This window comes from Phoxinus phoxinus, assembly GCF_949152265.1.
Source record: "Phoxinus phoxinus genome assembly, chromosome: 23".
Lineage (NCBI taxonomy): Eukaryota > Metazoa > Chordata > Actinopteri > Cypriniformes > Leuciscidae > Phoxinus > Phoxinus phoxinus.
Genome location: NC_136898.1, coordinates 17,746,931 through 17,764,286, shown reverse-complemented (window position 1 = coordinate 17,764,286; position 17,356 = coordinate 17,746,931). Strand labels below are relative to the sequence as shown.

The window sequence follows — 17,356 nt, the reverse complement described above, 5'->3', positions numbered from 1 at the left end:
ACTGCTACACGAAATAGCTTAATAGCCTACAATCTCACTTTGAAATCGATTCATTAAAAGCTCTTCGGTAAGAGAAACAGGTTATGATTCAATAATAATAATAACGTCTGTAACAATCGCATGCTGCGTTCGCAATTATAATCAATAAAATTAACTTTTTTTGTATTGCTGAGGTTTCATCATTCCGACTAAACTTAAAAAATGTACACACTTACCATCATCCAGAGCAGCATCTGTAAAAGAGATTAAGTTTTATTTCCATTCGTTCGTGATCTTTGAGAAAACAAATAACACGGCTCTGATAGCGGAGGAATCTGATGGGATGCAACACTGTTTGTGCCAACATCCCAACATCTCTCTCTCTCTCTCTCTCTCTCTCTCTCTCTCTCTCTCTCTCTCTCTCTCTCTCTCTCTCATTCACAGATGGTAAAAAGGAGGAATGTAGCCTCTGTATCGTTGTTTAAAAAATGTATATCTTCTATTTAGTTTTAATGATTCTAAAAACTTCGCTGTTAAAGCTGCAGTCCGTCGTTTTTCCTCTTTGTCGCCATCTCTGTTCGAAATCTGCAATTGCAGTTATTCGCGGAATTATTAACTGTGCGTGGGTAGTAAATCGGCATGAAACAGCGCGGATGAACACAATGTATTGAGGCTGCCGCGTCGCTGTGGATATTGTACTTTCATCAGCAATCTCAGAGTATACTTTTTGAAAGTGTCAACATTAGAATTTTCATCGGAAAATGTCATCTGAAGTAAGTAGCATTCACTTTTGTTCTGACCAAATTCGGGGGGTGGGGGGAAGCATTGCAGTAGGGTACCATGCTGATCAAATCTAACGATTGCTTATATCACGTCAAAACGTGAAAAATATATTTTTTCTGTAGCCAATCTGAAGTCCGAAGTCTTTGTGTTTTACAACTGGTGAATCTCCAGTTGTCCCTGGTGATTGTCGCTTTAAACTTTCGGGATCCGCCATACCAAGTGCTAAGCTAAATCTCCACCATCATCCACACACGCTATATAGCCGACTAGCCGAGACTCCTTCTCTATGTGTACAGAAGTGACGTAATGACGCAAAGACATGCTCGAAATTCCCGCGGAAATCCACCAGTACTACTGGAATCAAAATCATTATTACAAGCTTACCGTTTTGAATCGAGGCAAGGCAAGCAGATCGTTTTGAACACTGGCTGGTTACGTTTTTTTTCAAAAATGTATTTTTTGATATTTTTAAACACAAAAAAGTGCCGGACTGCAGCTTTAACATCAATTAGCTACAAAGTACTATACAATCATTACTTAATTATTTTTATTTTCAAGCTACTATAAATATATATTTTTTTAATTAAATAATAATAAATGTACTAATTCAAGTTTTTTAGCTTTCTACTTAGACATTTCTACACCACATAAGTATTTTTGACTGACTAGATGTTGGTTTGATATAAAACTGAGCCATTTGTGAAGGTGTAATTGGTAATGAAAAGTGAATGTCAAAAAACAAAACAAAAAAACAATGTGATTTCTGTGGCTTTAAAATGGCATGTGCATGTCGCTCTGCATTTCTGTCCATTGCCAGCTCCTGGTCCACATCCACTTTCATTGATTGGAGAAGTACAGCATGAACATTCTTCAAAACATCTATTTTTGTGTTCCACAAAAGAAAAAGACAGAATATCATGGTTTAGAATGACATGGGAGAAAGAGTAAATAAGAACACAATTTTAATTTAATATTTCTCTCCAAAAACAAAGAAATGGACATTCTTTCTCAGAAGAATGAGTTTTATTTATTTATTGGCTACATGCATCATAGAGCAACAGCTTATTCATCTAATGCATGAGATTTTGATCAATAGCATGAATCTATTGTTTGTTTTCTTCCTTATGTTCTTGATATTCCCCCTTGTCCTGCATCAAAATCAGAACTTTATGCAGAAGTTGAATGCAAGCGTGACGGATTGCTTGCATTGAATTTAAATATGTTGGCATTCATATCCTCCTTTGTTGTCACTTTAAGCTATTGAAGCACTTGCCTCAAAGCTGCAGTCTCAAGACGTGCTGTGAATGTTAAGGGTTCTTCATTGTTTTGTTGTAGGGTTACCCTGGAAGCCAGCCAACGTCAGCAGTTGCACAAACCATAAAGAATATGGAGGGAAGAAGGAAGCGAACAACCAACAGATCAGATGAATGAGGTTCAGCACTTGAAAAGTGTATTGGCCTGTAGAACACAAATCACATCCAACGGATCCATTACAGAATATTAGAATAAACAAAAAATACCAGCACGTTGCTGTCATAGTGCTTATTCTCATTGTATTATTATCATAAAAGTTATGTTTGTGAATATAAAATGAAATGAATAATATTTGGGGAAAATATCTAAATAAATAAATATGTCACAAGCAATTTCTGACTGAATTTTAATCTTCCTTGCTCCCACATACAGAAAAAGCAAGTTCCACCTCTGTGAAGATGATTACTTGAGTCTCGTTGAACTCACTGAACTCACTCTGCCCGGCAATATCATTCTGAACCAGCAGGTAATGTCAAATTATTCAAAATGGACAAAAAAGCGTGACTTATTGGTAATTTAGTTTAGTGTACTGGGAGCTGGTGTTTGTGGAGAACTGCACTGATTTTCAAAGCACTTCAAATTTCAATTAATTTAATCTGCAGCAGTGTGTAGTAAATTTAATTTGATCAATGTAATTTATTATTATTATTATTATTATTCATATATTATTATTAAATCTAATCTAGATAAAAAAAAACATTTATTTTATTTTATTTGTTTGTTTATTTTTTGTTTTGTGTACGTTTGTCTTTGAAGTATTTTAACAGTCAAAATAAATATAATTGATGCACATTTATTGACTGGTTTTAAAATTAGTTGTTTTACTGATGGACTGTATTCAAATTAATTGGAATATCCCATTCATTCATTCATTCATTTGTTTATTTATTTCACTTCTGCATACATATTATTAATTGTAAATATTTATTTCAATAATGTCATGTTTAAAATCGATTTCATATGTCGTTCTTTTAATGTATAGAGCAAAATCTGTCGTTTAATTATTTTACTCGTTGATATTCTGTCATTTGCAGAAGATCAGTTGCTATTGGCTGCCGCTGGTCTGCTTTCCTGCGCGCGCGCAGGTTGGAATGGGAATAACAAGGAAGTAAACAATGTCCACAGAGGGACAAGTAGTGTGTGTTCAGGGGAAAAAAAATAAGTTTCTGTAGGACTAGGAGCAGATAAAAATTCAGGTCGTTTGCTCGAAACGACATCAAACAACGCCGCGTCTTACGTTATTTTGTATCTAGTGAAATAATATGCTTAACGGCACGACTTTGTATTAGCTGGTGAGTACATGAACGCGTCCACAAACTGACCAACTAGGCTACACTGTAAAAAAATATTTTTTCGAAGTTGTGCATGAAACAAAGATTATTGAATTACATTTGACAAGAAAATGCAATTTCAGTCTTTCTATTTCAAAATTCCACGTGTAACTTAATTCAACGTGTTACTTGCCTTTTGTTTGTGAAATTTTCTAGCATTTTTTTTAGTAAGAATTGGTTTAAAGTAAATCATACACATATTTGTTTTTCAGTGTATAGGCTAACGCAGATGAAGTCTGAAACCGCAATACAACACTGCATACATAACCCTTTGGGTTTATTAAATAACCATTTAGCTGCTATTAAATAATTATCTATCTTGAGAGAATAGACTTTATCACCAGGATGCTATCACATGACTGTGTATTTGAATTTATGTGTAATTTCAAATGATAGGATGCTAATCCTACATGACTTGTATAATGAACTAAATGTGTTGCATTTGTTATGAGAGTTAGAACGTTCTTTCTGGTCTCCCAGAATAAACCACGCCAGGAGCGGATGCACTCTCAGATAGTCTCAGTATAGTTTGCTGCTTTTCTTCCTCCTCATCATCCTCAAGTGCCAACAGATCTATACATCATGATTGCGACTCGAAACAACACAGCCAGTGCTGCTCCGAACAATAAGGTGAAATACTCCAGGCTGGCAGATAGTGATGAAGGCTACATTGATCTACAGGTGAGAAAACTTAATGCAGAAAATATCTACAGTCATGTGAAAAAGAAAGTACACCCTCTTTGAATTTTTGGTTTTATGAATTAGGACATAAAAAAAATCATCTGGTCGTTAGCAGGTCTTGAAATGAGGTAAATACAGCCTCAGATGAACAACAACACATGACATATTTAACAAAAATAAAGACAAAATGGAGAGGCCATGTGTGAAAAACTAAGTACACCCCATGATTTAATAGCTTGTAGAGCCTTTTAGCAGCAATAAGTCAAAGTAATCGTTTTCTCTCACATCGTTGTGGAAGAATTTTGGCCCACACTTCTTTACAACGTTGCTTCAGTTCATTGATGTTTGCGCTACATTTCAGTCAGGTGAGGTCTGGACGTTGACTGGGCCATTCAAGCACCTTGATTATTTTCTTTTTCAGCCATTGTGCTAGTGTGCTTTGGATCATTGCCCTGTTGCATGACCCAATATCAGCCAAGCTTTAGCTGTCGGACAGATGGCCTCACATTTGACTACTGAATACTTTGTTTGGCATACAGAGGAGTTCATGGTCAACTCAATGACTGCTAGGTGCCCAGGTCCTGTGGCTGCAAAACAAGCCAAAAATCATCATCCCTCCATCAGCATGATGGACAGTTGGAATGAGGTGTTTGTGCTGATATGCTGTGTTTGTTTTTTGCCAAATGTGGCGCTGCGCATTATGGCCAAACATCTCCACTTCGGTCTCGTCTGTCTAAAAGACATTGTTTCACAAGTCTTGTTGTTTTAGTTCAGTCTTTTTCTAATTGTCATGAACATCAGATGATCCATCAGTAGACAAAACTGCGGTATTGTAATTGAAAAAGGTGAATTGTATCTGTCTTTCTTTTGTACTGATCTTTCTTCCTGGATTCTATCATTTGCGGATCGCTTATTATGCTTCCAAGGGTTACCGTGGCTATTCTTACGATGACATCCCAGACTTTGATAACTAAACGGATCTAGTCGTTCTAAATGCTGTTACTTCTGTGTGTTTTCGGCTGTCATGCATGATTCGCCTTCAGACATGTATTCTCTGTTTACTATAAGTCTCTCCAGGAGAGAAACCGTGGCACACAGTGGCTTGGCTGAGCTTTATTGAGCTGAATACCTTTTAGTTCAGTCTTTTTCTAATTGTCATGAACTTTAACATTTACCATGTTAACTGAGGTCTGTAGAGTGAGTCTGAGATGTAGCTCTTGAGTTTTTTGCAGTTTCTCTGAGCATTGCACTGTCTGACCCTGGGGTGAATTTGCTGCGACGTCCACTCCAGGGAAGATTGGCAACAAATGTTTTCCACTTGTGAATTATACTTCCTTACTGTAGAATAATGGACTTCAAATTGTTTGGAAATGGCCGTATACCCCTTCCCAGGTTGATGGCAGCAACAATAGCTTCTCTAAGATCATTGCTGGTGTCTTTCCTCCTTGGCATTGTGTTTTAACACACACCTGGAGGCTCCAGACCAGCAAACTGCAAAAACGTCTGCTTTTATAGAGTCGATCACACTTGCTGATGATCAATAAATCAAAGACATCTGATTATCAGCTCCTGACTGCTACTTACTTACACTCTTAATTCCTATGGAAGCTTTATGGGTGTACTTAGTTTGTCACACATGGCGTCTCCATTTTGGCCTAGTTTTTGCTAAATAAATAATGACAGTGTAATATGTCATGTTGTTGGTCATCTGGGTTGTATACCTAATTTTAAGACCTGCTATCCACCAGATGATTTGTATTCTGTCCTGATTTGTAAAACCATAGAATTTCTTTTTCACATAACTGTAAATTATAACTGTGTATTACATATGTATCTATTGTGTCATGTATTTAACAAAAAACACTGTTTTAAAGTTCAAGAAAACCCCACCTAAAGTACCCTACAAGGCCATTGCCCTGGCAACGTTCCTATTTCTGGTTGGCTCTGTATTGATAATTATTGGATCACTTCTTTTGGCGGGATACATTAATGTCACGGTGAGTAGACAAAACTGCGGTATTGTAATTGAAAAAGGTGAATTGTATCTGTCACTGTTTGACAGTCATTTATGGTCTTGTTGCAGCACCCAGATCGCACAATCCCAGTCATCATCATCGGTGTACTGATCTTTCTTCCTGGATTCTATCATTTGCGGATCGCTTATTATGCTTCCAAGGGTTACCGTGGCTATTCTTACGATGACATCCCAGACTTTGATAACTAAACGGATCTAGTCGTTCTAAATGCTGTTACTTCTGTGTGTTTTCGGCTGCTGTCATGCATGATTCGCCTTCAGACATGTATTCTCTGTTTACTATAAGTCTCTCTAGGAGAGAAACCGTGGCACACAGTGGCTTGGCTGAGCTTTATTGAGCTGAATACCTTTTATTTTACCAAAAGAAAAAAAATAAGTGCAATATTAAGAGTATTTATTTAGCTAAACACGTAAAAGGCCAACAAGAAATATGCTGATATTTTCCTAGCTTTTGTACGACCGTTTAAAGTATCATTTTAAAAACTAGAAATGTATGTTTCCTGTAATGGAGCATCTGTTATTTACTGTATATACACTATCAGTGAAACGTTTGGACACGATTTATATTTTAAATGAGATAATTTTTTACACAAATGTAAATTGATAAATATATACACATTTTCTTTTTCTTTTTACCTGGATAAGTTAGCCTGGAAAGTGAAGAAAAGCAGTCAAAAAGCATCTAATGTACATGTGAACTTCTTCACAATGTAAAACTGTAGTAGCTGCAATAATTACATATAATTATGATTTGTTTCACTTTTTTTTGCTTACATTTTTCCATATACTTCTATTTGTGTTCCCATACTTCCACGTGTTAATTTGTAGTTTGAACTTCTTTGCCATTATTTTAAAATGTGGATAATAGTAGAAATAAAGCCTGAGGTAATGTGTCCAAAGTTCTACTGGTAGTGTACTTAAGTTGCTGTGGCAGTATTGTTTTGTGGAATAAACTGGTTTTATTCAGCCATCTATCTGGTTTGAAAATGACTGAATGAAGTATTGATGTTCACCTTCTTGTGCTGCTTTATTTTGAGGGAGCAAAACGTGTTGTATTTTGAGAGCCACGGAGGGTTAATTAGAAGGATAAAGTAATTCAATATTTTAAATTAAAATATTAATATTCTTTGAAAAGGTTGACACTACTGTCAGTCTGTATACTGTGTGTGTATATATATATATAGCCTATATATATATTAAAATATGATTTATTTCTGTGATGCAAAGCTGCATTTTTATCAGCCATTCAGTCTAGCATGATTCTTCCAGAAATAATTATAATATGATGATTTATTATCAGTGTTGGAAACAGTTGTGCTGCTTAATATATATATTTTTATAACCTGTGCTACTTTTTTTCTGGATTCTTTCATTAATATAAAGTAGAAAAAAAAAAAAAAAATAAAGAACAGCATTTATTTACAATAGACACATTTTGTAATACACTACCGTTTGAAAGTTTGGGGTCAGTCATGTTTTTCAGTAAAGATTTATATTGTTAGAAAATATTTCTATTTTGAATAAATGCGGTTCTTGTTGACTTTTTATTCATCAGTGAATTCTGAAAAAAGGATCAGGGTCACAGATTCCAAAAATAACAAGAACAGAGCAGCAAATCAGCATATTAGAATGATTTCTGAAGGATCATGTGACACTAAATGGCTGATAAATATTCAGCTTTGCATCACATGAATAAATTATATTTTAAACTATATTAAAATAGAAAACAATTATTTTAAATTGTAATAATATTTCACAATATTACTTTTTTTTCTGTATTTTTGATCAAATATATGCAGCCTTGATGAGCATAAAAAACTTATTTTAAAAACATTAAAACCAAATCCAAACTTTTGACCGGTAATCATTGATCATCTCCTAACAAGGCCACATATTAAGTTTTGGGTATTAGATGGTAAGTAAACTGTTAGTTTTTGTAATCTTGTTGGATGCAGGAGAAATATGCAGAAATAAAGATCTAATGACTTTGACAGGGGCAATTGTTATGGCAAGGCGAATGGACAGAACTGGACCTCGGAGCAGTCGCCTGGTCCAATGAGTCTTGTTTTCTTTAATATCAAGTGGACAGCCGTGTACGTGTGCACCGTTTACCTGGGAAAGTGATGCACTGTGGGATGACGACAAGCCGGTGGAGAGAGTGTGATGCTCTGGGCAACGGTGTTCTCTGGTGGCCTCTTCTCTACCTGCCACTCATTGTTCAGCATTGGTTTGAGGAACATAATGAAGAGTTCAAGGTTTTGCCCTGGCCTCCTAATTCCCCAGATCTAAAACCAATTGATCTGTGGGGGATGTGCTGGACCAACAAGTTTGATCCACAACAGCTCCACCTCGCGACCTGCAGGACTTGAAGGATCTGCCGCTAACGTCTTAGCATTTTAGGCATTTCAGACCAGCAGCATTTTAGGCAGGTGGTCATAATGTTTTGGCTCATAGGTATATATAGGAGTCCATGAGGTTGTTTAGAATGGATAGGTGTTATTTTAGTATTATTGTTTTTTTTTAATCAATATTATGAATTCGTTTTTTATTTTTACATTTTATTTTTTATTTTCGTATTAGTAATTTAGTATTGTTTTTTGTCATTTTTGTAATGAAAAAACAAAACAAAACCATATATTTTTTGTATTAATTTTTATTTCAATTTCAGTTATTTTAGAACATCAAGTTAAACTAAATAAAAATGAAAACAGCTGATATAAAATCATTTTTTTATATATATAATTTCAGTTAACATTGGTTTTATTTACATGTAATTGTTTTTGTTAACTTTAATAATCCTTTGGTATACCTTACATTTTTGTCTTATTGTATTTTTTCAGTATAGCCTATAGTCTTTTTATAACCTTTTTTTTTTTTTTACCAGGAAGAAAACTCACTGAGATTAAAATCTCTTTTTCGGGAGTGTCCTGGCCAAGATAGGCAGCTTTTTCTATCCATATAACATTTCTGCAGACTTTCTGCATTTGCCACAATGTGAAGTAGGCTAGCGTTTCTTTCAGAATGTCGCTGCACTGTCACGAAGAGAAAAAAACAGAAGAACTTTACTGTCCTCTACTGGTAAATAGGTTCAAGTGTTTTTACCTACGGCATATCAAGCTGTCTACCGCTGGGGCCTTCAAAATAGTGTTTCATCTCATAAATCGTATGTGTGGTTTTGAGTTTCCTTTATATATATATATATATATATATATATATATATATATATATACTATTATTAAAATAATACTTTAATAATACAGTGAACTGTGTGTTTAAGTGAATGGTGGAATATATATAGGCTATATATATATATATATATATATATATATATATATATATATATATATATATATATATAGCCTATTATCTCTGTAAAAAAATTAATCAAGGGTAGGATACTGGGAGCTTATACCCGGACATTATCCAGTAATTTTACAGACATTTCTGTTAACCCTAATACAACGCAATGAAGTTCAATTGTCAAAAACAAGTAAAACACCAATAAAAAATAAATACGGAAAGTTCTGTCAAATTAATACAGTACATTGTGCCCTATTTATTTTATATATTTGTTTTATATATATATTTGGAAGGTTATGTGACAAATGGCAAAGTCTTAGTGTCATCCCTTTATGCTTCTCTGTGTTTGCTGCTAACATCAGAGGGACACTCCTATCTGCATTTCCTCTCGTGTCATACTGACAGCCATGATAAATCTTACTAGCTTGACACAATAGCTTTGACACATGCTAGCTATCCCTTTTAGAAGCTAAGAAACCACAGATTAAAATATGACTATATAATGCCTCACGCAAACAATTTAGACAGTATGAAAAAAAAAATGCTGGTCATTAAAAAATACTTGTTAAACTTTGTTTTTGCAGAAGGAATGGTAACATGCGGCAGCTTTCAAGGAAGGAAGAACTGAGCATGTGTAATATTAAATATGATCTTTTTATGTTATTCGTGATTGGAGAAATAAGCTATGTTGCAACTGTCCCCACTCTCACCAATAGACGGTTTAAAATACCAGGTTTTAAAAAAAACACTCTTTTTTATGCAGCATGTAACAAGGAGCATTTGGCCTGTTCAAATTTAAAGGCCCTTGGGGTAGTGAGCTCTTCAAGGCGGATACAAAGTAAACGATTAGGTATAGTTCACCCAAAAATGAAATTTCTGTCATAATTTAGGCCTACTCAAATAGTTCCAACCATGCACGAGTTTCTTTCTCCTGCTGAAAACACACACACAAAAAAATTGTCGAATGTCGGTAACCAAACAGTTAAAAAATTGACATTATCAAATTGTAATAATAATGATATTAATAACAGCAATAATGAGCTTATCATTAATATTGATGGTGATGATAATTAATAATGGTAATAATTAAACATTGTTCATAAGAAGACACAATTTATTGAGTTATGATCCTATTATTTTCATTGCAGGTGAAGCATAAAGTGTTGTGTGTGTTTGTATTATTCATACAACTCTATACATGATCAGCACTGAAATTCATGGCAACACACATTGCATTTTTTTTTTCACGCCATATTTTATCCAACCCACACTACAAACACATCGTTCATCGTCATCGTTCATCAGTTTACTGGGTGCTTGCAGGCTCAGGATTGTTTTACGTGTGCCCAGATGACAAAGATCAGAATCTTGACCAAAGTACAACAGACACACCTCGGTTATGAGAGTTATCTGTACCTAGTGAAATGCCTTAATGCCAGTATAAATGTAAGGCTGATAATTGCACACATCTCTAGTTTTTTTCTGTATTAAAAGTTAAAAACATACGAAGTGTTCCTTTGCAATTAAAACAATTTCCCCCCCTTTTCCTTTCCCCTATTTTTTTCGTTCCTGCTGGACAGCGTGCTCTCTGCGCATGCGCACAGCATTAGTTTGATTAAACAGCAGCGGGAGGAGTGAACTCAACGCGAGAGGAGCGCTGATGCGCGAGCTCAAACCTCACATAGAGGCAAAGTTTATGCTCTTGTTTTCTTCACCTCATTCATAGAGATAAGAGGAAAATAATATGCTAGCCTACTGGCAGAGTTTCTGAAGTTGCCCATGAGAATTGATTGTGATGTGGAATTAACGCATGAGAGAATATAATTTCTTAGGCTACTTTTGGAATATTGTCTTCGTGGTAATTTCCGTCATCAAGGCAAAACAGCGCTGCTTACTACAGCTGATACATGAAGTGATACAGGTGAGTAGGCTATACACAAAACACAGTTTAGCCTGTTACAAGTTTCATTTTCTAAGATAGATAGAAAAGAAGAAATATTTCTAGATTAAAAATGTAATTGACATTTAATTGTGGGTTTTGTGTAATAAGCGGTAACAGCGTTATTTAATTCAGAGTAGCCTAACGTTAGGCGAAGATTAAATCGCTTGTATCTTTAAACACTTACACAGCTAACAAAAATATGTTCAAGAATGTTTTGCTTATGTTCCCAATAAGTTTAAGCGTTCTTTTTTATAATGTTCAATGAACGTTTAAAACGTCCAATATTATTATTTTTTGGTTATGCGAACATTAAAGGAACATTCAACATTATGGGAACGCTTATTCAAAAATAACAAGTATAACATTTAAAAAAACAGATGAACATCCAAATATGATCTATCTATCTATCTATCTATCTATCTATCTATCTATCTATCTATCTATCTATCTATCTATCTATCTATCTATCTATCTATCTATCTATCTATCTATCTGTCTGTCTGTCTGTCTGTCTGTCTGTCTGTTCATTTGCCAAACTTAAGATGTGTGTACATTGCCAGAAATAATTTTATGCTGCATTGGCTATGTTATTTGTGTGTTTGTTAAAAAAGTGGGGTATTTATCTAGCATTTGACTGCCAGTTGCAGTTCAACGTGAAGGAATTAAATGGGTTTGTTGCCCCTGCAAGGGTCCAAGTGTATCTGTGGGGGCAGGTCAAGTTAAGGCAAACAAAATGCCATCATCTACCCAACATGGAGTCTTACAAAATCCAAAAATCTGTAAATGAACCTTACATTTCTGACCTGTTCTTTTACAACGCACCATACTAAATTTAGACATTTAATCATTTCCCCCTCTTATATAACCCTCATTGTATTGCCATTACTGAAGTTCATTAAGCGTCTATTGATCAATCTTTCGTGAGTGTAAACAATCGTTATTGAGTGTAAACAAAGGTTGTGACAATGGATTTTCCTTTTTGTCAGAGTTAGAGTGTGACTCACGCGTAGATTCAGAGTGAGTCACATGCGCAATGTAGTCAAATTCACCAGTACACCACAGAGTATACGCCGGCCAGAGAGGCATCGCTCTTATTTACTGTGATATTAATCAGTCACTTTTTTCCCAGGCTCACTGCAGCCAGATTATCCTGGATTACACCCTGATCCTAGTTCTCACGAATCACCGAGCTTTCATGCACAGCACCATGCAATGTATGGATTATGATGCTTGCGTACACAATGTTGTAAACGATTATCACTTTTTTTTGGAAAATGGATAATCTGTAATCAACACTGTCATGGATATGGCGCTTTCTCTCTTCACCAAATGGATTGTTTGACACTTTAACAATCTGTGCGTGCTTCTTTCCTGTCACTGGACATGTTTTGTTTGTGTTGGCGCCACGGTGGGACATTTGCATGTTGGTGACTGACAAATTCATGCTCAGCTTTTGGCTTCACTGAAAATGTTTCCTTACACAAACAGTGATCTCATTTCTTTCATTTTTAGATCATTGTAACTGGTTTATAATACAACCAAAACAATCCATCTATAGCAGCTAAATCTCTATTATCATTCTAAAATGAGTTTGCAATTGTTTTTAAAGTGCACATCTGTCTACATCATCTGTTCGGTTCATAAAAGGGGTATTGTTGGTAGCTTTTGTAAAATAAGGAAAGTGGGTTAACATTTCTGACCTCTACAAATCGATGTTAGTCCATTTGTCTGATTAAATCCATGAGTTCGTCAGCAGGGAATCTGCTCTGAGCCTCGGAGTTTCAGGTCCAGCTGCTACAGCTGATCTGTTTATTTGCTCTAATGAACAAATGCTTTTGTAAATATAGAGCTCACTTTCACAGTATGACATGACTGCTGTTTTAAAGGCTTTCAAAGAGTAAGTAGTTCTCTTGCAGGTTACTAGTGTGAACGTCTCTTGTTTGTTTCGTCCTTTACAGTGTTTGCTTTGCTTCTTTGAAGCACGAGTTAGTTTATTGCTTTGCACATCTCAAAGGAGCACAATCATGTGAGGTTTTGTGGCATCTTTGGCCTCATTTAAAGTCACGAATCATCCTTTTGAATCTTATTTTACTTCCATAATATGGGATATAATTTGGGAATTTGGGAATAGCGCTCCAGTGATGACATTAGACCAACTTAGAAGTTCGCATCACCCTGATTCCCACGACAAAAACCCAAGAGCTCTGCGACCAACAAAAGTTTATGATTCTTACATGCTTTGTTCATTACGATAACACAAAATTTTATGAATTTTGAAGTGTAAAAACAATCAGCAGACGTCAAAAGCTAAACGTAGACTGTAAACGAACTACATGACGTCACCAACACTAAGTTTCTGACAACTCTTTCGCTCTTTGTTTAAAAGCACTTTCACTGAAAGATCAAGTAAATTGTAAGAGTGCGATTATAAGCACAATGAGGCTGTGAAAGCAGACTATAGTGCGTAGATGAGTTTACCTGTTCGTCCTGATGACGTTTAATGTTCTGACAACCTTTGTGCTCCCATTTAACCACTCGTCAGCAACCTTATTTTACAAGACAAGAACAAGCTTTAAACAAATAACAAAGAGGTATTACTATGTTGTAGAAGAAAGTGTGAAAATAACTTGAACTTGTGCTCATCACAAACCTTATTTCAATAATTTTACCAAAAACCCATTAAAAAAATAGCATTTGTGTTATTTATTTGTAATAAAATATGACCAATAAACACAATTAGACTTAATGTCAATTTTGGTTTCTTGTTGACATCACTGTAAAAAAATATTTTCATGATTTATCACAACTTTTTATCTTTTGTCAAATCAACTTCGATAACTAATGTGTGAAGATAACATACTATTTTGAGTTTCTGTTTGAAAAACATTCTTCTTCATTGTATTAACTCAAATTTTTAATTACAACGAACTCAAAATTTTAAGGCAACAAGGTAACTTGCTTTTTTTAAGTTAAACCGACTTTTTGTTTTTACAGTGATAAGATCAAATTGTCCCATGCAGTCATACAATACAAATTTGACCTAACACTCTTTTATCTGATGATAGAAGGAACATATTTACAGCCAACTTGATTAAACTAAATGTCTGAGTGTTATTGTCATCTCCATTTACTATAAGTCAGATATGAATAATCGAATGACTGCTGATCCTTTCACATTAAGGTTAAGCTTAGAATGAGTGGACTATATTTAGCTTTCACGCTCGATTTGGCCCAGTTTCTTCACAACACAGCTAGATTTATGGACTGAGAGAAATCTGTGACGTGAGTTTAACCCGTCCTTTGTAAAAGCCAAGAATGAATGGACGACTCAACTCTTTGCAGGGCCTGGAATTAGCATAACCCACAATATGGTCCCAGTTTGGTGTCTTTATAGACATAAAACAGTATAATACAGCGTTTGTTTCCTGGTTATTTTTAATGGCCAAGTACTCTAACCCTTGCCCTCAAAGGTTACTAAATAGGATTTTACTGTTGGTTATTAAAACTACAGTAAAACAGTAAATCAAAAAGACAGCTTTTGTGTGCTTGGTAATTAATGTAGGACTTTGGTCTAGCTGGGGTGGTGTTGCCCAGCTAACAAACATGTTCTTAGAAGGTGTTGCTAATGCTCCCATGAAGATATGAAAACGGTATTTCTAAGTGTTTTCTGAATGTTCAAAACGACAAGATTTTAAAAATTTAAAAAACGTCTTTTCTTGGTTACGTGAACCTTAGAGAAAACATGAATGGGAATGTTCCATTTGATAATTTTTTCAAACATTACGGGAATGTTTCTGAACGTTCTGAAACAATTAGTAAGTAGCAACATTTATTTAATATTTAGAGGAATGTAGATGAACGTCCAACTAAAATATTTCAGAAAAAAAACCGTCCCATGAACAACGTTTGCGCTTATGTTTTTATGTTTTGAGAATGTTATTAAAGGCCAGATAACTTTGAACAGATGTTCTATTAACATTACTGGAAGAACGTTCATAACTTTGAGAGAACCTTGCGAGGACATTAGCCTAAGTTGTTGTGAGAACCGTTCCCTGTTAGCTGGGTGTCTACCCTTAGAAGCCAGCAAACCATAGCAGAACGCTGACCTACCAGCTTTTGTCAGAGAAGAACTGGTTTATCAGCATCCCATAGAGCTTATGCGTTGCATTTTACAAAGTACAAAAACGTACTAATTAATTACTCAAGTTCTCCTATTTTTATACCACAAGGTTTCTGAATCGCTGAATAGACGCTGAATAGTGAACAGACTGGTAGCTGAGTGTGCGGTGAGAAACGTGTGACCTGTGGGATTGTCTTTGGACCCCATTCAGCAGTCTTTAAGAATGGCTCTCGCTCATTGCACACGGGGGGCAATGAGCGGGAGTTTGCATTGTGCGCTGGTGTGTAGCACAGGCTCACAGTGAGCTAAGTGGAGTGCTAGCTTTACCCTTCGCACGAATCACACGCTTTAGTATTTACAGCGGCACCTAACTGACCTAATGCTTCCTGATGTGTTAATGATTTACCAAAGTGTTAGACTGATGAGTCAATGACTTTTGGCTGCAGTTGTGTATGTTCTCTAAGGGCGTTTTGTCAATCGTCTTGCAACTTCCTGTCTACCCACATAGCCATTATTGATTGTATACTGTAAAGTCTTTGCACAGGTTAAGTTGACATGACGTGTCAAGCAGTGACACCAGTTTCCTGCAGTGTGACATGCATTTGTATACTTACAATATCAGTCAACACCAGATTAAAAAAAAATATGCATTAAAAATGTATTATAAATATACATTTACTTTAATTAATTAATAAATTCATTAAGATTAACGAATAGTTTCAAAGATTCAAAGTGTTTTTTAGCTCCATCTGCTCAATTGTTGCCACAGTCCGATTGATATATATGACATAAATAAGATTTTTAAAGAAAAAGCTTTTCAGTGGAATTACATTATTATGCAAATGTTTAATTTTGCATAGATTGGTAATAAACGAGAGGCCGTTTCAGTAGTTAGAGTGTATTTAATCTCTCTTGAGCTGAAGGCATCTCATGTTGTACTGGAGATTGAGTCATAGCGTGGATCTCATTTTGCAGTTTAAGTTTATTCATGAATTAATTAGTTTAATGCAGATGTGTTGTTTGCGCTAACTTACTGTGGTTATATATACATAATATAATCCGTACATAATATCCCATAATCCTCCTGTGTGCTCTGAGATTATAGAGACAGGCAAAGCAAAAGTGGTGTGGTTATTTTTGTGACATACTGTATGCTTTCACTGTGGTTGAGGTTTGTTTGCCTGTTGTCTGATCTTATGTTTGATGTTTTGTAGGTATGTGAATCTGTATGAATACCCATCATGCTACTGAAGAATCTTCCTCTATTGGAAGTCATTGTTGCAGTACTGTCCCTATTCAGTGAGTATTTTACAGTAACTACTTTACAAATGACATATGCACAAACAAGCAGGATCAAAGTCACTGGTTTAAGCCTCTGGTGTTCCTTGGTCATTTTTGACCGAAAAATGTTCCGTTTTGTTTTTATTGTATAATTTTTTACTTTATCGGAGTGGTACGAAACTTGGTAAAGGCTTTGACACTTAGTATGTGAACACACACAAAAGCTAAAAATCATGGACATGATTCGAAAAGGTTAAATGGTCCTGAAAAAAATAGTCACACTTGTACTCCTCGCGGTCAAAAATTACAGCATTGGAAATTAATGGGAGACAAATTTCAGTGAAAACCTTTGGTACTGTGGCCAAACAAAATAAAATATGGAACACAACTTGTTTTGATTTATGGCTTTGATTTTTGTGCAGTTTTAGAGTAAAATGTGTTTTGGAAAATATATATTTCATAAAATAGTTGGTTTATTGGTTTTCAGTGACAGTACAGAATAATAATTAAAAAAACAGTAGAGCATTAAACATTGTCTTTTTATTAATCCCTTACATCCCTTACATTATTAATCCCTTACATTTATTAAT

General features: G+C 35.2%; 2 protein-coding genes across 3 annotated transcripts in view; both read left to right on the top strand.

Moving 5' to 3' along the window:
• The first annotated feature begins 3,156 nt into the window (after window positions 1-3,156).
• Window positions 3,157-7,509, top strand: tmem230a (transmembrane protein 230a). Its single transcript, XM_079600539.1, has 4 exons — window positions 3,157-3,368; window positions 3,888-4,088; window positions 5,963-6,085; window positions 6,172-7,509. Exons 2-4 carry the CDS (start codon window positions 3,990-3,992, stop codon window positions 6,310-6,312), a joined length of 363 nt encoding a protein of 120 aa, XP_079456665.1. The 5' UTR covers window positions 3,157-3,368; window positions 3,888-3,989; the 3' UTR covers window positions 6,313-7,509.
• Window positions 7,510-11,065: 3,556 nt separating this feature from the next.
• igsf9a (immunoglobulin superfamily, member 9a) overlaps window positions 11,066-17,356 on the top strand; it is a 28,186-nt gene continuing 21,895 nt past the window's right edge. For both annotated transcript variants that reach the window (XM_079600555.1, XM_079600554.1), the window contains exons 1-2: window positions 11,066-11,344; window positions 16,700-16,784. In XM_079600555.1, coding sequence (XP_079456681.1) covers window positions 16,727-16,784 — 58 coding nt within the window. In that variant the 5' untranslated portion in view covers window positions 11,066-11,344; window positions 16,700-16,726. The remainder of the gene's footprint in view (window positions 11,345-16,699; window positions 16,785-17,356) is intronic.